The sequence below is a fragment of the Pongo abelii genome, chromosome 3 (genome assembly GCF_028885655.2).
Source record: "Pongo abelii isolate AG06213 chromosome 3, NHGRI_mPonAbe1-v2.0_pri, whole genome shotgun sequence".
In the NCBI taxonomy this organism is placed as follows: Eukaryota; Metazoa; Chordata; class Mammalia; order Primates; family Hominidae; genus Pongo; species Pongo abelii.
This window is the reverse complement of record NC_071988.2, coordinates 90,698,236-90,725,837: the sequence shown is the minus strand read 5'-3', so window position 1 is coordinate 90,725,837 and position 27,602 is coordinate 90,698,236. Positions and strand designations below refer to the sequence as shown.

Below are 27,602 nucleotides of genomic sequence, written 5' to 3'. Positions count from 1 at the left end.
CTTTCACCTAGGTGTTTCCTGGACCAATGGAATGCTGCATGCTCTAGCTGAGTACACACAGATTCAGGGCTACTGGGCCAGAAGTTCTAGAGGCATTGCTCACCTGGCTATAACTGGTGTGGTTGAGTGAGGTCACATGCCCTGCCATCTGGGTGTTTCCTGGGACATGAGGAGACTATGCACTCCAGTTGAGTTTACACTAAAATGTGACCAGTGGGCTGGAATCTCAAGTAAGTGTTGCCCACTTGGCTACTAGTAGCTGGGTTGGTGGAGTAGCCAGCCAAGTTTGGGACAAAGCAGGACAGCTGGGCTTGAAAATGGTGCTATGCCCCTTCCAGCAAAGGGAGCAATCTTACTGCTCCCGGGCACCACAACTGTGTCTTCTATTTTACCTGTGGCATCATTGCTGGTCTTCTCTTGGGCCTAAAGCTTATAAGATGTCCTTGTAAGTTCACCTGGCAAAATGTTTGAGTGGCTCTCTGCCTCAATCAAGAAGCACACTACAGGGGTGCTGGGGAGGGGAGAAGGGAGATTTTCATGTTCCTATTCTTGCACTGGTCCCTATGGAGAGCGTTAATCCCTCTCGGAGCTGTCACTCACTCTTCCTTTCTCATGTTGGAGAGGTTCTCCTTCCTCCATTCTAAGCCTAGACAGGTCAGTGCCCAGGTTTGCTCCTCTCTGCTCTCTGTGTTCCTCTGCTGCTTTGATGGATCCCGACATGGTTTCTCAAATAATTGACTTGCAGGGTCAGGGTCCACTAACCCTTTTGTTTCCTGTTTCTGAGAGCAGCACACATGAGCTGCTTGTAGTTCATCATCTTGGCCCTGCCCTTGAATGAAATCCTTATCTCATTCTCATACATTCCACAAAGTAGGTCATCTCAAAAAGAAAGTATTTATCACTTATGGTGTAAGTAATGGGATCTATAAAGCTATTTATCATAGGTCTGTATGGTGTGACTTCCCATATTTGCTCATCAGCCTAATGACATCATTCACATAAAAGTCAAAGGAGCAGCTGTGGAGATGAATGTAAACATAATGACAAGAGTGAATTTTTAAAATATCTTAAAAGCAGTCATTAATAAACCTCCAGATAAGTACCACTGTGTATGAAGTCTAACCTATTGATGCAGGATATTTTCTTGACCCCTTTGTGGGACTCACGACAGGGGTGTCTCATTTACTCAGCCTGTCCCTGTATCCCTTGCAGGAGGGAGCATGCAAGCAAACAAGTGCAGGAACCGGGAGTGAGCAGGTACAGGAACTGGACAACCACTTTTGGACACTGGCCGGAACAAACTCCATTTACTCAGCTGGCCTGGCTCAACTCATTGTAGGAAGGAGCACCTAGGCAAGTGAGTATGGGGTCTGGCCAGCTGCTTTTGGGCACCAGCATGAGCAAACTGTGTGCGGGCCCCATGGCAGCATCTAGGTAGAGATGCCTGTGACCCCCTGAAGCTCCAGAGGGTGTGTTACAGTGCTCTTTCAGCTCAGCCATCTGTGGATGGCTTAGGTGTTAACAGCTAGGTGGGCCCTTTGCCTCATCATGTGGGGCAGCTGCCCTCCACCAGGAAGAGCAAAGGGCCAGTGTGATAGCCATTTTTTGGGGGTTATCCACACTCGTGGATTAGTAGTATTTGTGTATTTTTAAATAAAATTTTAAATATAATTTTATTTGATTTAGCTGAAAGATATTGAAATGGAACTCTAATCTCTACTGAATTTTAGATATATATCTTTATACAGTTTTTTCTCTGATAGATGTCTCTAACATTAAGAAATAGTATGATATATGTATGCATAGTTTTAGTCATTATTTTTAACCACGCATTTTAATTTTAGCCACTAGCTAAACTTCTGCTATGGAAGTAATTTCATCTCCAATTTATACGATTTATATCATAATTATAACCTGTCAATAGTTCTGACACTTATTTGCTTCACATTTCTTTGGTCTTTTTGCTATATTTGAAGGAATTCAATGTTCACCATTGAATCAGAGATTATTCCAGAATATTTTGATTTTTTTCTGGTTTGAACATGTCATACAGAATTTGCTTTCAGTAAAGACTCATGGATATTAATTCTCATCAAGTTTGGCAATATTTACTCATTGCATTTATGTCAGAATGACCATAATCTAAATCTTAATATCATATACTTAGCTCTCACTTTCTTCCATTCATAACTGTGTAAGTAATATTCAGTCTTCCAGCTTTAAATGCTACTAAAGAGCTTTTAAGTTCTGTCAAATTATTTTCTTTTTTTAAAAGTTTCCATTTTGACTAGAAAAAATCATTATATTTTAAACTCAGAAGCTTAATTTTAATATATTTTTATATATTTTATACATTTTCTAGGCTAATAGTGTGTCTTTATAACACAGCTAATCCAAGATTTAATATATTCATTTTTTATTTTAGAAATTAATTTTTGTTTGATTATTAGGATAATTTTCAGTTCCATTTTTTCTCTGCTTTTGGGACATCAGATTTCAGTTGTCCCTATGTTAAAATATTTTGATTATCCTCATTCTGTATTATTTTTTGTCTAATTGTTTTAATTAATTTTTAGTATTCTTAGCTCATTGAGATTGCCTTAAATAATTTCAATTAGTAAATTCACTTTAATGCCATAAGCCTTGCTTTCTAATTTATTTATCAATTCTTTCAAGTGTTATTTCTCACAAATTAACATCTCACCTAAATCTTTTATCATTTTGTTTCATAATCGGATTTTTGATCTAGTATCTATTACCCTCACATTCTTATTTTATTTCAAATATTCTCTTTTGGGGATTCACATATTGTCTCAACCTACTTCTGGTGAAAAAATAACAGAGATTCATCAATCTATAGAGAAGAGAAATTTATTTTCACACAATTCTGGAAGCTAAAAAGTTCTAGATCAAGGCACCAGCAGTTTTGGCATCTGCTGAAGGCCATAAGAGGTGCCTTCTTGGTGTTCTTGCAGGGCAGAAAAGATGGAAGATAAATAGTGGGCCAATGCTGTGTTCTTACATGGCAAAGAGTGGAAGAGAAGAAGCCCATTCTTCCAAGCTGTTTTATAAGGCCCCTAATTTCATTCATGAAGGTTCTGTCCTCACGACCTTATCACACCTCTTAAAGGCCCACCTCTTAGTACTAACACATTGGCAATTAAGTTTCAATATATGAATTTTGGAGGGCACATTCAGACCATAGCATATGTTATGCTTGATTGCCTTCTTAGTCTGCCATTTAGAAAAAAAATTAATATTAGGTAAATGGTTATCAACTCGTGTTTTTTTTTTTTTAACGTGCTTTCTCAGCATTTGCTCTGAATTTGTATAGGTGCCTTAAACTTTTTCTAGGCTATCTGAGACAATTATTTTATTTAGTGTCCAAACTTGAAGGATAGGTATAGTACTCCATTTACTTTTGAAGTCTGTCATTTGAGAAGTAGGGAAGAAGGCAAACTCAAATGGAATTCTGTGCAGTGTGTTTTTTTAGTGAAAATAGTCTACATAAAACTATCTTTTCAAAGCCCTTGTGCCATGATTTCTGGACAAAGGGAACAGTGTGTTCATTTTAAATAGGAATACTCTCAACACTTAGCTTAAATTCAATCCTAAAGAGTCAGACTTGGTTGTCTCTTTTCCCCTCTCAATTATTCCAGTCAACTGAGTTTTTAAAATATATGCATGGATAATAATAATTTACTGAATTATATTGAAATTGTCAATTTAGGAGCTAGGTAGGTGCTTAGGAGCTTCAGGAAAGTGTGTTAATGAAACACCATGAGATATGTGAAAGAAGAAAAAAAGAGAGATTTATTTGTTACAAAGAGTTACAATCTGCAGGCTAGGAAAGAGAGTCTCCAGCTAATACCAAAAGCATATGATTCAGAGACAAAAAAAGAGGCTGGGCTTTATGCCTAACAGGACCCGACCAGTAATGCATACATATTCAGTAGGATATATAATAATCCTACAAATATTTATGAGGAAGGCCAAACACATGCATGGTGAACAAACATGTATGTTCATCCCATGTTCACTGTGGCACGGAGAATTAACATTAGCATGAACTGAAACTTGTCTCTTTACATCAAAAAGTCAATCAGAGGGCATAAAGGTGCCTTGCACACAGTCATCATGGGCTGGTCCGAACCATTCTGTGGTCTGTCGTTATTGCTTAGGAAAGAATGCTTTGTAAGTCCGGTCAGCTGTCCTAGAGAAACCACAGTAAGGGAGGGGAGTCTAGTCATGATGTTGGACAGTCTGTCAACGTTGGTGGAAAAAATCTTTCAGTCATTTTTTTTCAGAAACTGGTGTCTGTTCAATTACTAGAAAATAAAGTCCTGTGGCAGTTATAGGGAAGGGGAGTAATGAGGTGTGACTAACCTCCGGCCTTGCCAAAGCCACTGAATCTGCCGGGGTCTCCTTGCTGCTGAGTTTGTTTTGTTTTACCTGAAAGCTGAGGGGCTTTATTTTATTTACGGGTGTATCCCCATGATAATTCAGCTTTAGGATGTTACTATTCCCAGCAATGTTGACAGAGCTAAGAAAATAAATTAGGAACTATGACTTACCAAGAAATTCTCCATCAACCCTAGGTTGGAAAGGACAAGTAAAAGCAGTGACATTTTAGAGTTCCTTAAGAAGTGGAACTGTGGAAACAAGATACCATGGTAAGAGATGGGGTTGCAGAGAGACACAGCCACTGAAAGCAAGGCGAAGCCAAGGTAGAGAAAGAGCAGGTAAGATAAGAGCTGCTTTCTCTCCTCCTTCTCTTTGATGTTCTGCAGTTATCTCTCTTCGTCTGAATATCATTAGAAGACCAGCTGGAAAAAATTCCTGTGTCATGCAAACTGGATTACTCAGTGTAACTGCAGGATATACATGGATACACACACATAGACACACATGCACAAACACACACACACAGAGACAGAGACAGAGAGAGAGAGAGAGAGAGAGAGACTGTGGATCAACTTTCCCTAACAGCTGTTAGCAAAACTATTCAGATGAGTCAAATGTGGAAAGTCTCATCCCTCACACAGCAGACACCAGGTCACATCAGCGAGAGTGCTTTTGCACAGCGCTTATAAAGTCATCCCTTAGAGTTAATCAGGAGGCTGAAGCTGGTTGTTTAACTTATTTTGTTCGTAAACATTGCATGTGTCCCTTATTCTCTGGCAGCACTTCCTCTGGTCAAAGTTCTTTAGCTGGTAGAATTATCCAAAATTTCATCAATTTCAAATCAATGTAATAATATGTTTTGTCTTAATGATTTGCCATTACTTTTCACTGAATTTTATTATTGAATACCAAAGTATTAAGATATGTTATTGTAATATGCAGATATTAGCTATAATTTAGACTACACTCAACATATTTTAGCATCCTAGTTTATCTTTGGTATTTTGGATCAATAACCACAGCCAGGAGAGTAAGGCCTTCTCTGGCCAAAGTCTAAAACACAGTAGCTCAGAATAATCAAGAGGCACTCTCAGCTTCCAATCTAAGTAAATTGTGGCCGAATCCATAGGTAATATGAATCCCATATTCCCATATTTGGATCCCATATTCCTCTCTTGTGATTGACAATCTTCAAATTGCCTCAAGGTTACAATAATAAAAAAATAGTTTAGGAAAAATAATGCAGCATACTTTTGAGAGAATTCATTCCCTTTTTAAATTCCTTAATTCTAGACCCATGTACTTAAACTAAAATATGGAAGATATCTGCTATCAGATTCTAATTTAAAGCACATACTGCATTCTTTAAGACCATAAAATCGGTTTTGTCTCTCAGGTAAAACTTTCAGGATCTTCATTAGATAATGGGGAATTTTATAAAATGAGCACATTTCATAGACATTAGAACTTGTTGCATTTCCTTGGCTGTGAATATATTTCCTGTTCATACCCAATATTGAGATTAATATCATGATTTGACTATGGGTCCTTCATGTTCACAGATTTTGATGTCACCATAAATAATAAAGAGAAGATGTGGAAAATTCTGGGGTTTTTTAAAATCATATGTACTATGAAAAAAAGAATGCATGCTGTATGATGAAAGGTGATGTATGTAATGTATCTGTGGCTGGCTAGAATCTTGGGGAATGATGCCATGCTGAGGAGGGGTCAGGTTGACATCTGCTATTAACATATCAAGCATGTAGCAGCTGTAGTAGCCAGATCAGCCTTGATGGGGTAAAGTCCATGTCATAAACTTATATATAGTCTCTGTCCTAGACACCATTGCTCCTTTTTAAAAATAAACCTTATGATCAAATTCTGGAGGTCTGGAGGAAAAGACTGGTTTCCATAGGACTGCTTATTCAATCCACCTTATTGCTGAGACAGTTCCTAGAGTGCATGCCTTCTAAGTAATTTCTGCCAATTACAAGAGGTAAACCCACATAAGTCTACCTCTAATACTCTTTCCATTAATTTTTCACTAAGATTATTTCCATATCCTTAACAAACTAGTCAATTCATTAGGTACTACCTATGATTCTGTAGATCTGTAACACAGGCCATTCTCTGCTCCTCCCCCTCCCAAAAAAAAGACAGTTATTTAGATGTACTGCTTGATATTCTGCCCATTAGAAGGATTTTGTTCAATTTTTTTCTTTTCTGTTTTTTTTTTTCTTTTTCTTTTTCTTTTTTTTTTTGAGATGGAGTCTCCCTCTGTCACCCAGACTGGAGTGCAGTGGGGCAATCTTGGTTCACTGCAAGCTCCGCCTCCTGGGTTCACACCATTCTCCTGCCTCAGCCTCCCCAGTAGCTGGGACTACAGGTGCCCGCCACCACACCAAGCTAATTTTTGTATTTTTAGCAGAGATGAGGTTTCACCATGTTAGCTAGGATGGTCTTGATCTCCTGAGCTCGTGATCTGCCCGCCTCGGCCTCCCAAAGTGCTGGGATTACCGGCGTGAGCCACCACACCTGGCCTGTTTAAATATTTTTTTAGGAGACACTCCTGAGTGGGACTGTAACCTTGTGTTTTGTTTTTTAAATTTGAAATTACCCTATGAATCTCTAGGCAGGTCTAGTGAGATTGGTTTAAAAACATTGTTCAGTTCCATGAGAGCCTTATCCATTTGCTAAAGCAATTTACTTGTTTTTCTGAAATTTCTCAGTCCTTTTCTTATATTTGTATGTTCATTAACAGTAGAATATTGCTGTTAATGTTCAGTTATATTTTTGTTGTTGTCACAACAGAATTAGCATCTCAGGTAGCACAGGTTCTTGGTGCCCATGGACAAATATTAATAGTAAGTATCCACCAGAACTCGGTAGTAAATCAGGGAATGTTTTTTCTAATGGAGAAGACATTTCAGGAAAATAGGTGATAGTTTAGCTCCAAATATGAATATAATGTCGTACCCCCTTCAGTGAAAATCTTGAGGTTCCTTGTTAAAACTTAACACTAAGTTTTAAAAGCTCTAGCACCTTAACTTTTTATCTTTCTAACTACATTCTATTCTATGTGTTTTTCTGGTTGTGACTGTTGTTCCTACCAGTTAGTTGTTGGAAAAGTAAATGAAATATTTACACAGACTGTGGAATGATAAGTGCCAATACAAAGAAACTAGAAAGTGGAAGTCTTTATATCTTGCTTTGGAGGTAAGCATTTGGCTGACAAATGTCTACATGTTACTTAAATGGCAGAGATGTGACTCCTGATTCTTTCTCCCATCTTTGGCTAATGATTGAAATCTGTATGTCTTTGCATCTGTGTAAATAAGGCAATAAAGTAATTTAAAAATATCCTATGTCTAACTTCTTCAATGATGTCTAATTTATCTACATTTTTGCATATCACTGTAGTTTCTTCATTTTTATATTATAATATCCTATTACATTACATACAATTAATAAAACCAAATTTATTCATATACTACATAGAAAAAATTCAAAAAAGATTCCAGTATCACAGTTTCTTTATCACAACCAAGTAGAGATAATAAAAAGACCCACCTAATTTTTTACTTCATACTATATATGGACTTCTCTCCTATATGAGTGTAAGGAAAACTCCCTCATTATTATTGAATCAATGAGAAGGTTTTACCATATAAATGTACCAGGGACAACTTATAGACATATGAGTTATTTTGGTACTATCCATGATAATGGTTGTATTAGGGTTCTCCAGAGGGACAGAACTAATAGGATATATATCTGGGAACCTGCCCCAATAGTCACGTAGTTTCTTTTCTATTTTTCCTAAGCATTGGCCGGTTTGAGAAATAAAGGGACAGAGTACAAAAGAGAGGAATTTTAAAGCTGGGCATCCGTGGGAGACATCACACGTCAGTAGGTTCCGTGATGCCCCACAAGCCGAAAAACCAGCAAGTTTTTATTAGGGACTTTCAAAAGGGGAGGGAGTGTACGAATAGGGTGTGGGTCACAAAGATCACGTACTTCACAAGGTAATAGAGTATCAAAGGCAAATGGAGGCAAGGCAAGATCACAGGACCACAGGACCGGGGCTAAATTAAAATTGCTAATGAAGTTTTGGGCACCATTGTCATTGATAACATCTTATCAGGAGACAGGGTTTTGAGAGCAACTGGTCTGACCAAAATTTATTAGGTGGGAATTTCCTCTTCCTAATAAGCCTGGGAGTGCTATGGGAGACTGGGATTTATTTCATCCCTACAGTTTCCGCCAAAGAAGATGGCCACACCAAAGGGGGCCATTTATAGACCCACCCTCAGGGGTGCATTCTCTTTCTCAGGGATGTTCCTTGCTGAGAAAAAGAATTCAGCGATATTTCTCCCATTTGCTTTTGAAAGAGGAGAAATATGGCTCTGTTCCGCCCAGCTCACTGGAGGTCAGAGTTTAAGGTTATCTCTCTTGTTCCCTAAACATTGCTGTTATCCTGTTCTTTTTTCAAGGTGCCCAGATTTCATATTGTTCAAACACACATGCTCTACAATTTGTGCAGTTAATGCAATTATCACAGGGTCCTGAGGTGATATACATCCTCCTCAGCTGACAGGATTAAAAGATTAAAGTAAAGACAGGCCTAGGAAATCACAAGGGTATTGATTGGGGAAGTGATAAGTGTCCATGAAATCTTCACAATTTACGTTTAGAGATTTCAGTAAAGACAGGCATAAGAAATTATAAAAGTATTAATTTTGGGAACTAATAAATGTCCATGAAATCTTCACAATCCACGTTCTTCTGCCATGGCTTCAGACAGTCCCTCTGTTTGGGGTCCCTGACTTCTCACAACAGATATATGTATGTATAACAGTGTTTATTAAAAATAATTGGTTCACACAATCACAAGGTGAAGTCCCATGATAGGGCATCTGCAAGCTGGGGAAGAAAGAAGCTAGTAGTGGCTCAGTCTGACACCAAAAGCCTTAAACACAGGGAAGCCTGAGAGTGCACCTTTCAAACCACTAGAGTTAAGTTTAAGAGCCCAAAGGCCAAAAAACCTGGAGTCTCATGTCCAAAGGCACGAGGAATAGGTGGAAGCATCTAGCATGAGAGAAAGATAACAGCCAGAAGACACAGCAAGCCAGCTTATTCCACTTTCTTCCTTCTGCTATGGTCTAGCCATGCTGGGAGCTAATTTGATGGTGCTCGCCCACATTGAGGGTGAGTCTTCCTCTCCTAGTCTACTGACTCAAATTTCAATCTCCTCTGGCAATACCCTCACAGACAAGCCCAGAAACAGTTCTTTACCAGCTATCTATGCATGCTTTGATCTAATCAAATTAGCACCTAATATTTACTATCACAAGTCCATCCCTTGTCAACATGGCACTAATACACATCTCCTGAAATCATATTAATCACCAAATACAGAAAATAAAAAGATTATATTTACATCTAACATAATATAGCTATTCTTTCTACAACTGGAAGTACATTAATCCTTAACCAAAATGCTATTACGTTAAGTTAAAAACACTTAAATGCTAATATGAAGTAAATAAATCTTATGTTACATTATAAAGAAAAAAGAAAGGAAATAAAATGAAGATATTTTCATAGTACAAGTGTATACATGCACAAATGTATTCTTAATAAAATAAGGAGAAAATACTCATGCCAATTACAGTTGTTGTTTCTGCAACTGTTTATGTGGTCATAGCTGGTGTTAATAACTACCTTCTACTACACATTCTGTATTCCCTTTGCCTTCAGCAGGCAAATCAGCTGTTGGTCATTTTTTAGTTGGTGGGCTAACCCAAAACCTTATTTTTGAAGGGTCTGAGCCATTTGTAGTCCTGCCTGAATTTAGTTGTTGTAGTTTCCCACTGATCTTAATCAAAGGGCATGGTAATAGTAAGAGATGCCCTAAGGAATCTCCTGTATTCCAGAAATACTGTTCCTTACATCCATTATGGAGTTGTAGTATAACTTCATTTTAATAATTCAGGTCAATCACTCCAGCCAACATGATATCTCCCTTCTTAGTCTGTTGGCTTAAAGAAAGGAGGAGCCCAAAGTGGCCAGGTCACAATCTTGACTTCCAGTTTAATAAAGTAATTGTTGTGTCTACTTGTGGCAGCATTCCTCCCTGCCTGACAGGAGTGACAGAAGCGGATGGAGAAGCTGGCTGAGTGGTGTCCACAGAAGGGGTCATCCTAATCACTTGATTATTAAAGGCCTCTAGGCCAGTAGAACAAAATGTTGTGAAAACAGGAAGCAAAATTTATTTTAGAGGTAATGGTGAGTGGCGCTACTTCCACTTCCACTGCTTGATTCCTGGACCCATGAACCTTGGCTATGGGAGAAACAGTAGAATATATTGGACAGCGATTCAGAGTATACAGAGGCTTCTGGAAAATTTTGTCCCAGCCCTGCAAAGTATTGTCACCTTGTTGGTGATGTAATTGTGACTTCAAAAGGTCATTCCACCATTCAACAAGCCAGTTGACTCAGGATGATGCCATGCCTCAGAGAACATTGCAAGACCAGTGAATTCCATGTACATGAGCCCACTGCTGCACTTCTTTTTTGGTGGAGTGAGAGCCTTGGTCAGAGGCAATGCTGTGTGGACTACGATGACAGTGGACAAGGTATTCTGGGAGTCCACAAATGATAGTCTTGGAAAAAGCATTGAGTGCAGGATTGGCAAATTCATATCTGCAGAAAGTGTCTATTTTAGTGAGGGCAAACAACTGCCCTTTCCATGAGAAAAAAAGAAAAAGTCCAGTGTAATCAACCTGTCAGCAAGCAGCTAGCTGATTACCCTGAGTAATGGTGCCATATCAAGGGCTTGGTGTTTTTCTCTGCTGCTGGCAGATGGGACATTCAGTCGTAGCTGTGGTAAAGTCAGCCTTGGTGAGTGGAAGTCCCTGTTGCTGAATGCATAATCTCCATTCCTGCCACAATGGCTACTGTGTTCATGAGCTCACGGGGCAATGACAGGAGTGGACGGAGAAGGAGGCTGAATGGTGTCCACAGAATAGGTCATCCTAACCACTTGATTATCAAAATTCTACGGAGGTCACCTTTTCATGAGTATTCACATGAAACAGAAATACAGTCACAGTGTTTGACCACTCGGAGAGGTCAATCTACATAGTTCTTTTCCAGATTTATTTGTCAAAAATGTTTCGATCATGCTTCTTCTAAGTCCCTGACCATCCAGCCAAATCATTGGCTACATAGCCCATGAATCAGTATATAATCACGAATTTGGCCATTTCTCCTTCCAAGCAAAGTGCGCAACCAGGTGCATTGCTCAGTGTTATTTATGGGTGTGCTAGAAAGGGGCTGTAGTGGTGCAGCTGTCCACTTTTGGGTGGTGTCTGCTGGATTAATCAGGATTCCCTAGAGGTACAGGACTAATAGGATATATGCATATATGAAAAAGAGTTTATTAGGGAGTATTGACTCACATAATCACAAGGTGAAGTCCCACAACAAGCTGTCTGTGAGCTGAGGAGCAAGGAAGCCAGTCTGCATAACCAAACCTCAAAAGTGGGGAAGCGGACAGTGCAGCTTTCAGTCTGTGGCCAAAGGCCCGAGAGCACCTGGCAAACCACTAGTGTAGGTTCAAGAGTCCAAAAGCTGAACAACTTGGAGTCTGATGTTTATGGGCAGGAAGCAACCAGCATGGGAGAAAGATGGAGGCCAGAAGACTCAGGCCAGTCTAGTCTTTCCACGTTCCTCTGCCTGCTTTTTCCCCAGCTGTGCTAGCAGCTGATAGATGGTACCCACCCAAATTGAGGGTGGGTCTGCCTCTCCCAATCCACTCACTCAAATGTTAATCTCCTTTGACAAAACCCTCACAGACACACCCAGGAACAATAGTTTGCACCCTTCAATCCAATCAAGTTGACACTCAGTATTAATCATCACACCTCCATACCATGCAGAACCATCTGTAAACCACGTCTCTTCCTCTGCCAACTGCTCATAGGGAACTCCCCACGAGGCCATGTGTGTGGGCTGGGAGAGAGAAAGCAGGGTGACAGAGGTGGGGCCTATGGAACTTCAGCTACTTTCTTATGTAACTTACTTGTGCCGTTAGAAGCAGCTCGAGCCCAGTCAAATATATACCTCTTCCATTTGATGATAGAGCACTGCTGTGCACGTCCAACTTTATGGCTAGATAGGTGAGAAAGCACTCAGGTCATAATAGGTAGTTCAGATGGCATGGTAACTTGGTGACTCATATTCAAACATTCAGTTTCTAACAAGACCCAGTAACAGGCCATGAGCTGTCTCTCAAAAGGAAAGTAGTTATCTGCAGAAGATGGCAGGACCTTACTCCAAACTCCTAGAAGCTTCCATGTGATTCCCCTATGGGGGCCTGCCAGAGGCTCCAAACAACATAGCTACCTCCCACTGACACATCAATCATGATTGGATTTGCTGGGTCATATGGCCTAAGTGGCATATCAACTTGGACAGCAGCCTGGACCTGTTACAGAGCCCTTGCCTGTTCTTGACACCATTCAAAACTGGCAGCCTTTCAGGTCACACAATAAATAGGCTGGAGTAACACACCCAAATGAGGAATGTGTTTCTTCAAAAATCTAAATAGTCCCACTAGGTGTTGTGCCTCTATCTTGGTTGAAGGAGGGGCCAAATGTAACAACTTATTCTAACCTTAGAAAAAATATCTTGATAGGCCAATGTAACTAGACCCTAAGAAATTTCACTGAGGTAGAAGCTCCCTGAGATTTAGTCAGCTTCATTTCCTATAACCTGACATGCAAATGTCTCACCAAAAAGTCCAGTGTGGCTGCCACTTCTCACTCACTGGGTCAGTCTAATCAGTATAATGTCATCAATGTAATGGACCAGTGTGATACCTTGTGAAAGAGAAAAGCAATCAAGATCTCTGGGAACAAGATTATGACACAAAGCCAGAGTTAATATACCCCTGAGGCAGGAGAGTGAAGGTATTTTGCTGGCCTTGCCAGCTGAAGGCAAATTGCTTCTGGTGCACCATATGCACAGGAATGAAGAAAAAGGCATTTGCCAAATCAGTGGATGAATACCAGGTACCAGGAGATGTGTTTATTTGCTCAAGCAACGAAACCACATTTGTTACAGCAGCTGCAATTGGAGTCACCACTTGGTGAAGTTCACAGTCATTTACTGTAATTCTTCAAGATCCGTCTGTTTTCTGCGTAGACCAAGTATGAGAGTTGAAGGGGGCTGTGGTGGGAATCACCACCCCTGCATCTTGCAAATCCTTGACGGTGGCACTAATCTTTGCAGTCCCTCCGGGGATGCAGTATTGTTTTTTATTTACTATTTTTCTAGGTAGAGGCAGTTCTGACAGCTTCCATTTGATCTTTCCCACCATAAGAGCCCTGACCTTACTGATCAAGGAGCCAATGTGGGGATTCTACCAGCTGCTAAGTATGTCCATTCCAATTATGCATTCTGACACTAGGGGAATGACCACTGGATGAGTCCAGGGACATATTAGAGCCCCTGTAATTTGGACCTGAGCTAAAACTCCATTAATTACCTGACCTCCATAAGCCTCTACTCTATCTGGAGGGCTGCTGTGACATTTTGTGTTTCCTGGAACCAATGTCAGCTCAGAGCCATTGTCCAGTAGGCCCTGAAAGTTCTGATCATTCTCCGTTCCCCAATGCACAGTTACCCTGATGAAAGCCTGGAGGTCTCCTTAAAGACGGATGGGAGAAAAATTAACAGTACAAGTTTTTGGTCATATAGTGGGGTCCTTCCTCAAGGAAACCTGGCTCTCACATTATTCAAGGAGTTCTGGGTCTATAAACTGCCTCAAGTCTGGAAATTGATTGAAGATCCATGACTGTCTACTTTCGTAATTCAAATTAGTATTTTGTCCACTTTATCTGGAAATTTGCTGCATTTACAAATTAAGTAAGAATGTAGTAGGCTTCCTAGTGATTTCACTTCTAAAAACATCAAAAATAATTTGCCAATGCCAGAGGTCTACATGAGTCAGACTATTCTGATTGCTGATTTGCCTGTGCTATTATCGTAACTATGCCCGCCTCACTTTTGACAATTGAGTGCTACCACTTGGCCACTGCCACCTTGGGGTTCAATTATTCCCATTGCATTTAAGTTTTCCAATTGAGTGACTGTGGTTCCCACTGTAAGATCTGGCATACAGAGAAAAGCAATTGCAGAGCTCTTCAAGGATGAGTGTACTCCCCTCACAAATCTGTTTTGCAAGGTGTTGATGAAGCATACGTCTTCTGGGCCCTCTCAGTTGGGATGAGTAGGTCTAAAGTGATAAATCCACACTAGAATTTCAATTTCCCTAAGCCTTTGGATCCCTTCCTCTATATTAAACCAGGGGAGATCAGACATTTCCAGCTTGCTCACAGTGGGGGATTTTTTAAGCCATGTTTCAACTAACCAAGAAAATAAACTATTAGAACGTTTTTAAACTCCCTGAGATGCAACATTAAATAGAGAATCTTGTTTAGTGGATCCATATCAATACATTTATCCTGATCCAACTTTGTGTTTCTTCTACCATTATCCCACATCCTTTAGATCCATTTCCATATTTCTGTCTATATAAAATAGAAAACTCAAGTAGTTCTTTTGGAATGTAGTATACCTCCTCATGGGTCACACTCTGAACCTCACCTTTAGGGGTCTGCTGGGACGTGAGTCTAGTTACAGATCTAGAAGTAAAGAGGAGTGGTGGGTATGGGTTTTGAGTAGAATTAGCATTGTCTTGCCCGACAACTCCCTTGGGGGAGGTCATAATTATTGCCTCACCAAGTGTAAATTTAATATCCTCAGAGTTGGAAAGGCTGAATGAATCCTGGATCAGGGAGGAAATGTTGATGGTGGGGAAGTCAATTTCTCCGGCAAAAATGGCTTATCAGAATTTAGGAGCTCAGTGTCCCCAGCTTCATCAGGACCCTCTCAAACATCCAATTCCAAGTTACAGGGTTCCACTCTTTCCCAATCAATGCCCTCACTTTAAGTTGACACCAGAAGAAGCTGAGCATGCACCTCTCCTTGTAGGTCAGCCAATCTCATGGTGAAGGTTTGTGATCTCATTTTCCACAATTTCAGCCCTTTGCCTATGGAAGATAAGACTCTCACCAAGGACAATCTTGGGAGATTTGCAGCTAAGTATGCACTTCTGGAGCCAGAAGATAGAATCCCTGAGCTCATCCTTTCCTTTTATTAGTTTTTCCAGTGAACACAGGAGCAATCAACTAATTTGATTATATTCCTTGGTTCTCCACAAATGGTCAAAGGCATCATGAACTGGGCAACTAAACTCTTTGCCTCTCAGGAGTGGTGAATCAGGATTATCAAATGCATTTATTTTCCATAACTCTCTAACGTGTTTTTGTTAGGGACTATCAGTGTTCTACATATTATTTGAAGTAGAGTTCTTAGCATTTTGGAGTCTAATCAGATTAAACAGCCAACTCCAGAAACCTCAAAACCAACCCTAAAAATCCATCCTGAAAATGCTGTTCCTCTAGAAACACTCCTGGTACCAATATTTGTATTACTCAGGGTTTTCCCTAGAGAAAGAACTAATAGGATATATATATATATATATATATATATATATATATATATATACACACACACACACACACACACACACACACACACACACAATCACAAGGTGAAGTTTCACAATAGGCCATCTGTGACCTGGGGAAGAAAGAAGGCAGTAATAGCTCAGTCTGAGACCAAAAGCCTAAAGACAGGAAAGCTGACAGTGCAGCCTTCAGTCTGTGGCTGAAGGACTGAGAGCCCCTGGCAAACCACTGGTGTAAGTCCAAGAGTCCAAAATCCAAAAAACCTGGAGTCCCATATCCAAGGGCAGGAGGAATAGAAGGAAGCATCTAGCATGAGGGAAAGGTGAAAGCCAGAAGACTCAGCATGCCAGTTTATATTGCCTTGTGCTTGCTTTGTTCTAGCTATGCTGGCAGCTGATTGGATTATGCCCACCCACATTGAGGGTGGGTCTTCTCCTCCCTGTCCAATGACTCAAATGTCAGTCTCCTCTGCTAACGCCATCACAGACACACCCAGAAGCACTACTTTACCAGCAATCTAGGCATTTTTCAATCCAATCAAGTTGACACCTAAAATTAACCATCAGAATGGTTCAGTGAATATTCTTGATGTACATATTGTAACTAAATCTTAGAATATGTTACTGACAATGGAATTTCTGGTTTAAAAATCTAACATTTTTAACATTTATTCATAATGTTTTATTATGAAAGTCCACGTTGATTTTTAACTAATTAAAGCTTATTGAAGGGGTGATCCAAAAAGATAAACACTGTTAAATTTCTCAGACTATAAAAATATAGTCATATCCATTTTCCACAACATAGCGTATTGTCACAGGTCTTTCTTAAGTTTATTTAAGATTTATTAAGATTTATTAAGTTTATTCATTATTTATTCAGGTATGTTCCGTTACCTAAGTTTTACTTCCCTTAAAACTTTCATCATCTTTGCGTTCATTCTTAATTACTGTAAGCCACCACTACTTTGGAATTAGTAATTATATTCTATAGTCTTTGTACATTCATTCACTGGTGAGTCAAATATTGTATTTTGTCTACCTTTCTGTTCTGCAACTTCATGTTTTGCTTTTTATTTATATAATTTTTATTATGTTGTTACATAATACTATATCATACTATATCATAATCTTAACTTTACCTTAAGGAGTGCATGTATACCTATTGAAAAGATTCTCTATTTTCCAGAAATACTTTTCTTGGAATTCTCCACGTACAATCTCTAATGTGAAGACTTTGTTATCTAGGCATTATGTGCCTATCTTAGTCATCAGTATCTCTTTGTCATTGTGCTCAGTTGAGTGTACAATTTTTAGGTCTAGTATTTTCCTCTTTATGGTCATGTCTCCTAAGTCTTCTAGTAGCTTCCAGGGAAACAGTACATTCTCAAATTTGTTACATACTGGCAACTTACTCCCAAGAAAAATTTTTTAAAAATTATATTCTGCCACCAGATCATATGAGTATCTGCTTGGCCTCTCTGGATAGGGTCAAGTTTCTAGCATAAGCAAAATTCACTTTTATTTGGCATATATATTGCAAATATAATCTTCCCACAGGACATTGGTCTTTTGCTATTATTAATAAACTTTTTAATCCAATTTGTGTGTTTCACAGAAGTGATACAGCCATACAGTAATCCTAGCATGCCTGAGCTTTATATACAGCTTGAAAAGAATATTTCCTTTCAAAGAGTTTTTAATTCAGTTTCTTCAAAGAAATTTCCTCTTTTACTATGTTTTTGCATTTTTTTCTTTTCCTCTGGAGTGCCATTCATTGTCTCAATTGCTACAAGAAACCCTATTACAATCTTGCCTATTTATGAAAGAAAAAATTATCCAACTGCTAATTATAAATCTTCCTCTCAAATAGGTTCTGCTAAATAAATTACCCTGAGACTCTGACACATTTGTTGTATCCAACAAAAACAAAAACAAAGAAAAAAAAATTACCAGAAACTATAAAATCTCTGATCCTTTCACCCTCTCTCAAAAATTCCATCGATGACTATATCGCCCAATTTGCATATGGTTCTCTTCTTAGCAAGGAGAAGATATTAAATTTGGTTTGGGTTTTAAATAGCATTCCTTTGACTTTCTAAGCACTTAGGGACATGTCACAGCTGAAGCATAGCTTTATCTGAAAGAATTAAATATGTTTGGCTTTCTGTACTAAATATTCTTTAAACACCCTTCACTATGGACTATCTCTATTGGAGCCCCTTTTTTTTTTTTTTTGAAACGCAGTCTGGCTCTGTGGCTCTGTTGTCCAGGCTGGAGTGCAGTGGCATGATCTCAGCTCACTCTAAGCTCTGCCTCCCGGGTTCACACCATTCTCCTGCCTCAGACTCCGGAGTAGCTGGGACTACAGGCGCCCGCCACCAAGCCTGGCTAATTTTTTGTATTTTTAGTAGAGATGTGGTTTCACCGTGTTAGCCAGGGTGGTCTGGATCTCCTGACCTCTTGATCCACCCGCCTTCGCCTCCCAAAGTGCTGGAATTACCGGTGTGAGCCACCTCACCCAGCCTGGAGCCCTTTCTTTAATATAAACATAAATGTTAGTCAACTTGTTTAAATATAAACATGTGAGCTGCTTGAGCACAGGGACTATATCATAATGTTTTTTGCTCTCTTACATGTATCATCAACGAATGGATTAGGTAAGTTCTATAAATTGTGCATTGAATGTGTAATGTGAAAAAATGGCAGGTGCGTAGATAGCTGAGTTGATAATTTATTGTCTAACCCATATCTTGAAACTATATCACATTGTCCAAAAAATGAGTCTCCAAAAATTTATAATTATTTATATGGAAAAGACATTAAAAAATTAAGCTCTGAAGGAACACAAATTTCAAATGGTTCATATTTTTTTTCCAAACATGCCATTCATGTTTGGTATCATACTTTAGCTAATATCATTATCTGTGTTTTGATCATTCATGTAGAAACCACATCAGTGCCTTTGCTTTTGTGCATTTTGTGCATTTCTTCTAGTCTCAGATGTAGTCAGTAATCACAAATTTAATCTCTGTTCTTCACATTTACTATTATCAGGACAGGTCCCAGCCCTTACGGTCTCATACTTAGCCTACTAATATACATTTTAATCATTTTTCCTACTTGTGAGCTCTTGACTTTACTTGTCAATCTGTGTTTGGCAACAAGAGTTGATTGCTTAAAACAATATAAACAAACAAACAAACAAAAAAAAACACTTGACATTTTGACTGGCTTTCTTAAATACTTAGTTATTTTTCCTGTAAATTAAAATAAAACCCCATATATGCTATACAAAGCTATATAAGGTCTCCAATTTCAACCAATTTTTAAAAATAATCTCTGGCACACAATTTACTCTAAAATTCATACTTACTGGAATGCTTTCTAAATATCATGACCTTTTCTAATTCTTCTACTCACTGTGAATTCTTTCCGTTACCCACACTCTGCATAGATCCTGCCAAAGCTTTTGTCTTACCCTGTATGTTATCTGTCACACCAGCTTTTTCTGATTGCTCCATAGAGGGGTCATTATGTTCTCTGGTTTTCTGATCACTCTGCACCAGAAACATGATGCATTACAATATATTTCATAGTATAAGCATACCTTATTTTATTGCACTTTGTTTTATTATGCTTTGCAGATATTTGGTTTTTTTTCTCATAAGTTGAGGGTTTGTGGCAATCTTATAATCAAACAAATCTATTAACATGATTTTTCCAACAGCAAGTCACCAATTTATATCTTTGTGACACATTTTGCTAATTTTCATAAAGTTTTAATCTTTTTCATCATTGTTATATTCATTATGTTGATCTGTGATCAGTGATTTTTCATATTACTATTGTAATTGTTTGGGGGTGTCACAAATTATGCCCATATAAGATGTCAAACTTATTATATGTTATTTGTCTACTGAGTGCCCCACGAACCACTTTTTCCCGTCTCTCTCCCTCTCCTCTGGCCTATTCCTGAGAAACAACAACCTTAAAATTAAACCAATTAATAACCTTACAAAGCTCTCTACGTGTTCAACTGAAAGAGAGAGTACCACATGTTTCACTTTAAATCAAAAGCTGGAAATTATTAAGATAAGTGAGGAAGGCATGTTGAAAGCTGAGATAGGCTGATATCTAGGCCTCTTGCAGCAGTTAACCTAGTCGTGAATACAGAAACAAAAAGTTATTGAAATAAATTACAAGTATTACTCTAGTGAATGCACAAATGGCAAGAAGTTAATCTGCATTATTGTTGATATGAAGAAAATTTAATCTAGATAGATCAAACCAGCCACAAACATTCCTTAAGCCAAAGCCTAATCCAGAGAAAGACTCTAGCTCTTTTTAATATGTGAAGCCTGAAATATGTGGATGAAGCTGCAGAAAAAAAGCTGGAAGCTAGCAGACATTGGCTCATGAAACTTAGTAAAAGAAGCTATCACCATAACAAAAAAGTGCAAAGTAAAGCCACAGGTGCTGATGTAGAAATTGCAGAAAATTATCCAAACAATCTAGCCAAGATAATTGGTGAAGATTAACACACTAAACCACAGATTTTCAATGTAGACAAAATTGCCCTTTATTGAAAAAATATGTCACTTGAGTCTTTAATAGCGAAAGATAAGAAGTCAATGCCTGACTTTAAAGCTTTAAAAAGCACAGGCTGACTCTTTTGTTAGTGTGTAATTCAACTGGTGACTTTAAGTTGAAGACAATGTTTATTTATCAGGAAGTCTAACAGCCCTTGAGAATTATGAAAAATCTGCTTTGTGTCTGCTGTATAAATAGAATGACAAAGCCTAGATGACAGCACATCTGTTTACAGCATGATTTACTGAATATTTTAAGCCCAGTATTGAGATCTATTGCTCAGAAAATAAAGACTCCTTTCAAAATTTTACTGCTCAATGACAAGGCACATGCTAATGCGAGAGCGCTGATCAAAATGTACAAGGAGATTAATGTTATTTTCATGCCTGATAACATTACATCTATTCTGCAACCCATGGATCAAGGTATAAATTTGACTTTCAAGTTTTATTATTTAAGAAATACATTTTTTAAGGATATTGCTATCTTAAATTGTAATTCCTGTGATTGATATGGGCTGAGTAAATTGAAAACCTTCTGTAAAGTATTTACCATTTTAGAAGATATTTGAAGTAGTCATGACTTATGAGAGCAGGTTAAAATAACATTAAAAGGAGTTTTGAAGAAGTTGATTTATTTATTACAATTCCTATGAATGACTTTGAAGAGTTCAAAACTTCAGTTAAAGAAACAACTGCAGGTGTGGTGAAAATAGCAAAAGAACTAGAACTAGAATTAGAGCCTGAAGATGTAACTGAATTGTTGCAATCTCATGATGAAACTTGAATAGATGAGAATTTGCTTCTTCTGCATTGGACAAGAAAGTGGTTTCCTGAAATAAAATTTGCTCTTGGTGAAAATGCTCTGAACATTGTTGAGATGACAACAAAGGATTTGGAATATTACATACACATGCTTGATCAATCAGCAGCAGAGTTTGAGAGAATGAACTTCAACTTTGAAAGAAGTTCTACTATGGGTAAAATGCTGTCAGACACCATTGCATGCTAAAGAGAACTCTTTCATGAAAGGAAGGGTCAATCAATGTGACAAATGTTATTGCATTAGTTTAAGAAAATGCCGCAGCCATCTCAATCTTTAGAAACCACTCTTCTGATTAGTCAGCAGCCATCAATACGGAGGCAAAAACCTTCCAGCAACGAAGAGATTACCACAGGGCTTAAAGATCAGATGATTGTTAACATTTTTGCAATAAATGTTTTCAATTGAGGTGTGTACATTGTTTTTTAGATGTTATTTGCACACTTAATAGACTCTCTAATACTGTAAACATAACTTTTATATGTACTGGGAAACCACAACATTTGTGTGATTGAGTTTATTGCAATGTTTACTCTATTGCAATTGTCTGGAACTAAGACCGTAATATCTCTGAAGTTTACCTGTAGATTTTTCATGTTTGTTACCTCCCACCTAGCGGATAGTCTACATGAGAAAAATGATTGATAATTCGTATTATTCTTAATTATCAGAAACATTCAAACTTAGGTTTTGTGTAATGTGTTTTTGATTGTGTGTATGTGTGTGAAGTAAATATGATGATTTCTAATTTCTTATTTTTTCTCACTAGTAACCTAGATATTAAATGTAAACCTATATTATTTATTTTAATTTTCATATTCTAGAAGGCTGAAACATTTTTAACCGATATATTTGCATCTTTTTCCATGTCTCAGTAAACATCAGTTAATTACTCACCAACCAATGATCTTTTCCTCAGGAACACATCATCTCTAAATCTTGGATAAAAAAGGCTATATATGCCCATTAAATCATCATCAGTGTTAGAGTCTTCTTGCTCAAATCATTAATATACTACTACACTTGCTGCATCATTTGATATATCAGTCCCTGAAAGAACAGTGACAAAATTTCTGTGATGATGGCTAATTGTTATATTCTGCTTATAATGAGAAAATTCCTGCTTTATAGAATTTAAGGTGATCATGTTAGCTACCTTCATATAACAAATTATTATAGTTTCCTAGTGTCATGGGATCCTCGGGATGTCACTTCACCAGCCAGAACCCTTTGTGTGTGGTGGCACTTTCTGCCTAACAATTGCATGCACCTGCTGGGCTCATTCCACCCACTTGGCCCAGCAGGCTTCACTTGACTCTTGCTACCAGCCTGGATCCCACACTTGCCAACATCAAGCTAGGCATGAAGTGCTGAGGCTTGTGTAGAATAGTGAGTGCAAGGTCCAGCCACTGTGCACAGCCAGGCATGTTGGCTGCTGCAGAGAGGTTGGCAGCTCCAGGCACCAGCACAGGTACCAGTTCTGTGTGAAGCTGCAGCTGGACCAGACGTACTGCACACAGTTTCTGCTGCAGTCGCCCACATCTGGATGAGGGGAATGTGGTGGCACCTGGAAGCTTGGAGATGTCAGGAACTGCAGAGCCCCAAAGAGGGTGTCACATCCCTGATTGGGGAGACCTTAGGTCTGGGCTCCCCAAAGAGCTACAGCTCTTCTCTCTTTCTTGTCACCTGCAATATGGCAAGTAGGGAACATGTTTCAGGCTGGTTTGTGTTACAGATGTTTCAGTCCCACCATTAGGTGGTTCCTGAGTTCTTGTCCCATGTCCAGGAAGAATTAGGTACACAGTTAAATGGTGGGTGAGCAAAGCAGAGAAGAGCTTCACTGAGTGACATAATAGCTCTCAGGAGACCCTAAGTGGGTAGCACCTTTCCACAGGCAGGTCATCCCAATGTCTGTTAGAGTCTGACTGTATCTGGAAGTTTTTATGAGCTCAGAAGGGAGGAACTGCTTGCTGATTGGTCCATGGGCTGAACATGGGTGGGCATGGAAAGGGCACCATAATTTCTTACTTCCAGCAGCAGCCTTCGTCTTGAACTGACATATCAGCCCCCAGGCTTTAGGGTGCCCCTAGCTTGAAGGTGGGGCTTCATCAGGGATCTGCCTCTTACCGCCCAGGAGTCTGTCTCCTGTGCCATGAACAAGTCATCCATGGCACTCAGGCTGTTAATACCGAGGGGCACCTGCAGGATGGTGCTGAGACATCCTCAGTCCCCACTTGGCTGCCTTCCTATGTTCGTCTGTGCTCAAAGTCTGGAGGGGGCTGAGGTGTCATGGGGCTGGTGTGTCAGCCTTGCCCCAAGCATGCACATGCCCAGCCACATCACAATAGTGCCCAGGCTTGGACACAACTTTGCTCTACCCCAGACTGGGTCCCGGGAATAAGGAGAAGCCAGGCAGCGGGAGCTGGCACTTCTGAGCTTTCAGGAGCAGGGGGGCTTCCTGAACCCCCATGAATACAGGGATGCCCAAGTCTGTAGCCATAGCTGGGCAGCTGCAGCAGCATCTGGGAGCACAGTGCTACCACCCTGCCAACTCAGAAAAGGATGGGGCTCCTGCCTGTTCTTGTTTCCTACTGAGTCCGTGGAGCATGCAGCCTCAGCAGTACTTCCCGACTCCAGCAGTGGCTGTGTGGTATGGGCTGAGGGCTGTCATCACTAGTGAATTAAATATTTTGTTATTACTTTTCATTCCTTTTTTTATTTTTGGTAATGTTTTTGAATTAAAATCAGTCATTTTCTAATGTCTGTAATTGTGTCAAGCATATGTGATATATTGTGATATATATGTGTGTGAAAAATATATGTGATATTTTTCTTAAGTTTGCTTCAAGTTTTTTCTAATTTAATATTTTACATGTGTGTTTTTGATTGGAAATAAGTAGACTTTTTAAAAAATCTATTGTTATATGTGTAGTTTCTAAACATAAAATTTATAGCTACTTGTGTTTGTGAGATACTATATTTCATTTTTAATATCTTTTAGTAGACTTTACACTTTTCTGATTATATTTCCTCATCTTTATTTTGTGAGAGTGGGACAGAGCAATAGTCATTTATGCATTCATCTATCTCAGTGAATCTGCAATTTTACACATGATAATATTGAAAAGGCAGAGGAAGCAGTAAGTTACACATTTGTCTCAGGTGAGTAGAGGAATTACTTTGAGTTCTGTCCTTTGTTCCAAACCTGTGAAGATTAACTCTCAATTTACATTGCTGGGGTGAAATTCAACAGAACTGTTTTAGGGTAAAGATCTTGGTGCACACAAAAGAAGACCCTAATGACAAAATTGTGAAGGAGGTATTTAGAGATTTTATTTTTGTAGCTGTCTTATTTAGGAATAAAACGGGAGGCAGGTTTGCATGACACAGCTCCCAGCTTGGCTGTTCACTTTGACTTAGTGATTTTGGGGCTCTGAGATTTATTTTCCTTTCACAGAAAGATAGATATCTGAGTAGATGGAGGAATGCTACTCATTCCCTATCTTAAAATGCTGCCTTTTTGCCTAACCCTGAGTATTGAAGGTCCATAAACATTGTTTATGTACCTAAATCTGCATATCCATAGTCCATAAAAACATTTATACAGAGTTGGTTTTAATCACTAAATCAATCAGTGCAGAAAAAAAAATGCCAGAAAGATTATATTTATTCTAAAACTTCCTGCTAATTGTGGGCATAATATTTTTCCTAATGACATTATCAAACTTTTGCTCATTCACACAAAAACAACATGTGTGTTTTTTCTTCTATATTTTTTTTCTGATCTCAGATATAATAAATAATCACAAGTCCCATCAGTTTCTCACATTTACTATAATCAGTTCACTTTTCATCAGGCCATTTGGATGACATACTTAGGTTACTAATGTACATTTTTAATCTTTTTGTCATTTTAAAAGTTTTGCTTTTATATGCCAATTCATGGCTATCTGTTAGAATTACTTGCTAAAACCTTGAGCTTAAGACCGTCCTTTAAAATCTGAGTAAATCTTTTTACCTATAAACTAGAATTCAAATCCATAATTTGTCGTTATAAAGACTACATTCTCCTATTTCAAGTTAGCTTTCTTCTGTAGCCTTCTGCTCTCAACTTTCTCTGTGATCTATACCCACTGGGAAGATTACCAAATATCTTTTCTATTTCTTCTAATTATTATGAAATTCCTTCTTTGGCAACACTGTATAAATCCTACCAAACCTTTCATCTCACCTCATAAGTCAACAGCATTACTAAGGCTTTTCTTAGTTGTTCCATATGAAACTTACTGTATTTTTCCTCTGGAATACTGAACACCCTGTACTAAATATATATAATTTATCAAAATGGTTCTTATAGGTCTTGAAATGTATTTTTATTATTAAATCATTGGGTAGTCAAAGTGAGCAAGTAATGTCAAACAGTATTCCCCTAAGCCATCTGGAACCTTGGACTTATTGGGCAATGGATGTCAATTGGTTTATGTGTTTATGTTTCAGTGTGTAAAACATTAACTCTAAAAGTTATTGTTTAATTTTTCTTAACATCAATCTAGGTAATAAAATTATCTCTATTTTATGTATTTTATTTCCAAGTTCTAGACAGTTGCATAAACTTTTCCCTGACATATTGTATTTCTGTTTGATTTCCTCCAAAAATATTAAACTTACAAAAAGCTAATAATCTTTAATATTTAAAAATTAACTTTTAACTTGTTTGCCTAAATTATCATTTTAACTCTGCTCAGTAAACACTCAAACTCTGCACAGCAGTGTGTGAGGTGGCTGCCATCATGGTGTTTGAGAAGTGGGTTTTCACAATTCTGTTACCTCAGCTCTGCTGTGCTGGCTGTGGATTCTGTGAGAAGGTACTGGGGCAGCACTGTAACATCAGCCATGGCTTAATGTCAAGAATATTTTGGAGGAACTCATAGAGAGGGGTCACCAGGTAACAGTGTTGACTCACACACACAGGCTTTTTCATTGACTGTAGGAAGCCTTCTGCGTTGAACTTTGAGGTGGTCCAAGTGCCACATGACAAAGTGAATTTTGAGAATGTACATAATGAATTTCTGGACCTAGTCCAGAATGTCTTGTCAAGCTTGACCTCCTGGCAGTCTGCCAAAGAGCTGAATAATTTTTCTGAATCTAGAGAAATTTTTAAAACTCTGTGTGAGAGTTTTGTCTACAATCAGACAGTCGTGAAGACTCAAGAGGAACCCAACTAAACTGTAGTGCTTATAGACTCTGCCATTCCCTGTGGGAAGTTTATTGCTGAGTTGCTTGCAGTTCCTTTTGTGCTCAAACTTAGAGCTTCTGTAGGTGGCAATACTGAGTGAAGCTCTGGGAAACTTCCACCTCCACCTTCATATGTATCTGTGCCTATGACAGGACTAACGGACATAAACACCTTTCTGGAAAGAGTAAAAAATACAATGCTGTCCATCTTTTTTAACTTGTGGCTCCACGATTATAACTTTTGGATTTTGGAACAGTTTTTGGAACAGTTTTTTAGGAAAGAATTAAGTAAGAAACTCTTTATTTTTAACGTAAGTATCACAAAATAGAATAAAAATTGTCATATATAGAACATCACATATATGTTTAGTATAGTAAGTTTTTATTTTTGAAAATGTTGTAGCTCTTCTTGCTAAGGTGAGAATAATGTTTGTTTTAAGAGTTGAACAGCCAACTTTTCTAATACCAGTAATAAACTGAAATACTCAGCATTAATACAGAGATTTTATTTGGTTCTTTCTTTAATTAGCCTACTGACTACACCACAGATCATTGAGAACTACTGATTGTTAGTCTGAATTTTATTCCATTTCTATTAAAATAAGATGGTCATCATTCTTATATCTGTCATAAATTTTAGAAGAATCTTCAGAAAATCCTTTTTTGATAGTTTTATTATTGCTGGTTATATTGAAATATTTCCCAGGATGTTTTATACTTCTTGGGGGGAGTGCTAAACTAAAATTTGAGAAAAGATTAGAAAACTCTAAAAGACTTTGGTTCTAGGGGAGCAAAATATAGTAGAATATTTACTTCACTGATGTACACATTTTTCTTCTTTTTAATTATTTTCCATTTCAGCTAAAAATGATTTTGGTTTTCCCAAAAGAACACATACAGAATGGAAGAAAATTTTTGAAGCCTATCCGTACAACAAAGGTCTAAT

The 27,602-nt window shown here is 38.3% G+C and overlaps 1 protein-coding gene across 1 annotated transcript in view; it reads left to right on the top strand.

The window, feature by feature from the left end:
- Window positions 1-18,338: 18,338 nt before the first annotated feature.
- UGT2B4 (UDP glucuronosyltransferase family 2 member B4) overlaps window positions 18,339-27,602 on the top strand; it is a 44,750-nt gene continuing 35,486 nt past the window's right edge. Inside the window, exon 1 of the mRNA XM_009240048.2 lies at window positions 18,339-18,666. Coding sequence (XP_009238323.1) covers window positions 18,624-18,666 — 43 coding nt within the window. The 5' untranslated portion in view covers window positions 18,339-18,623. The remainder of the gene's footprint in view (window positions 18,667-27,602) is intronic.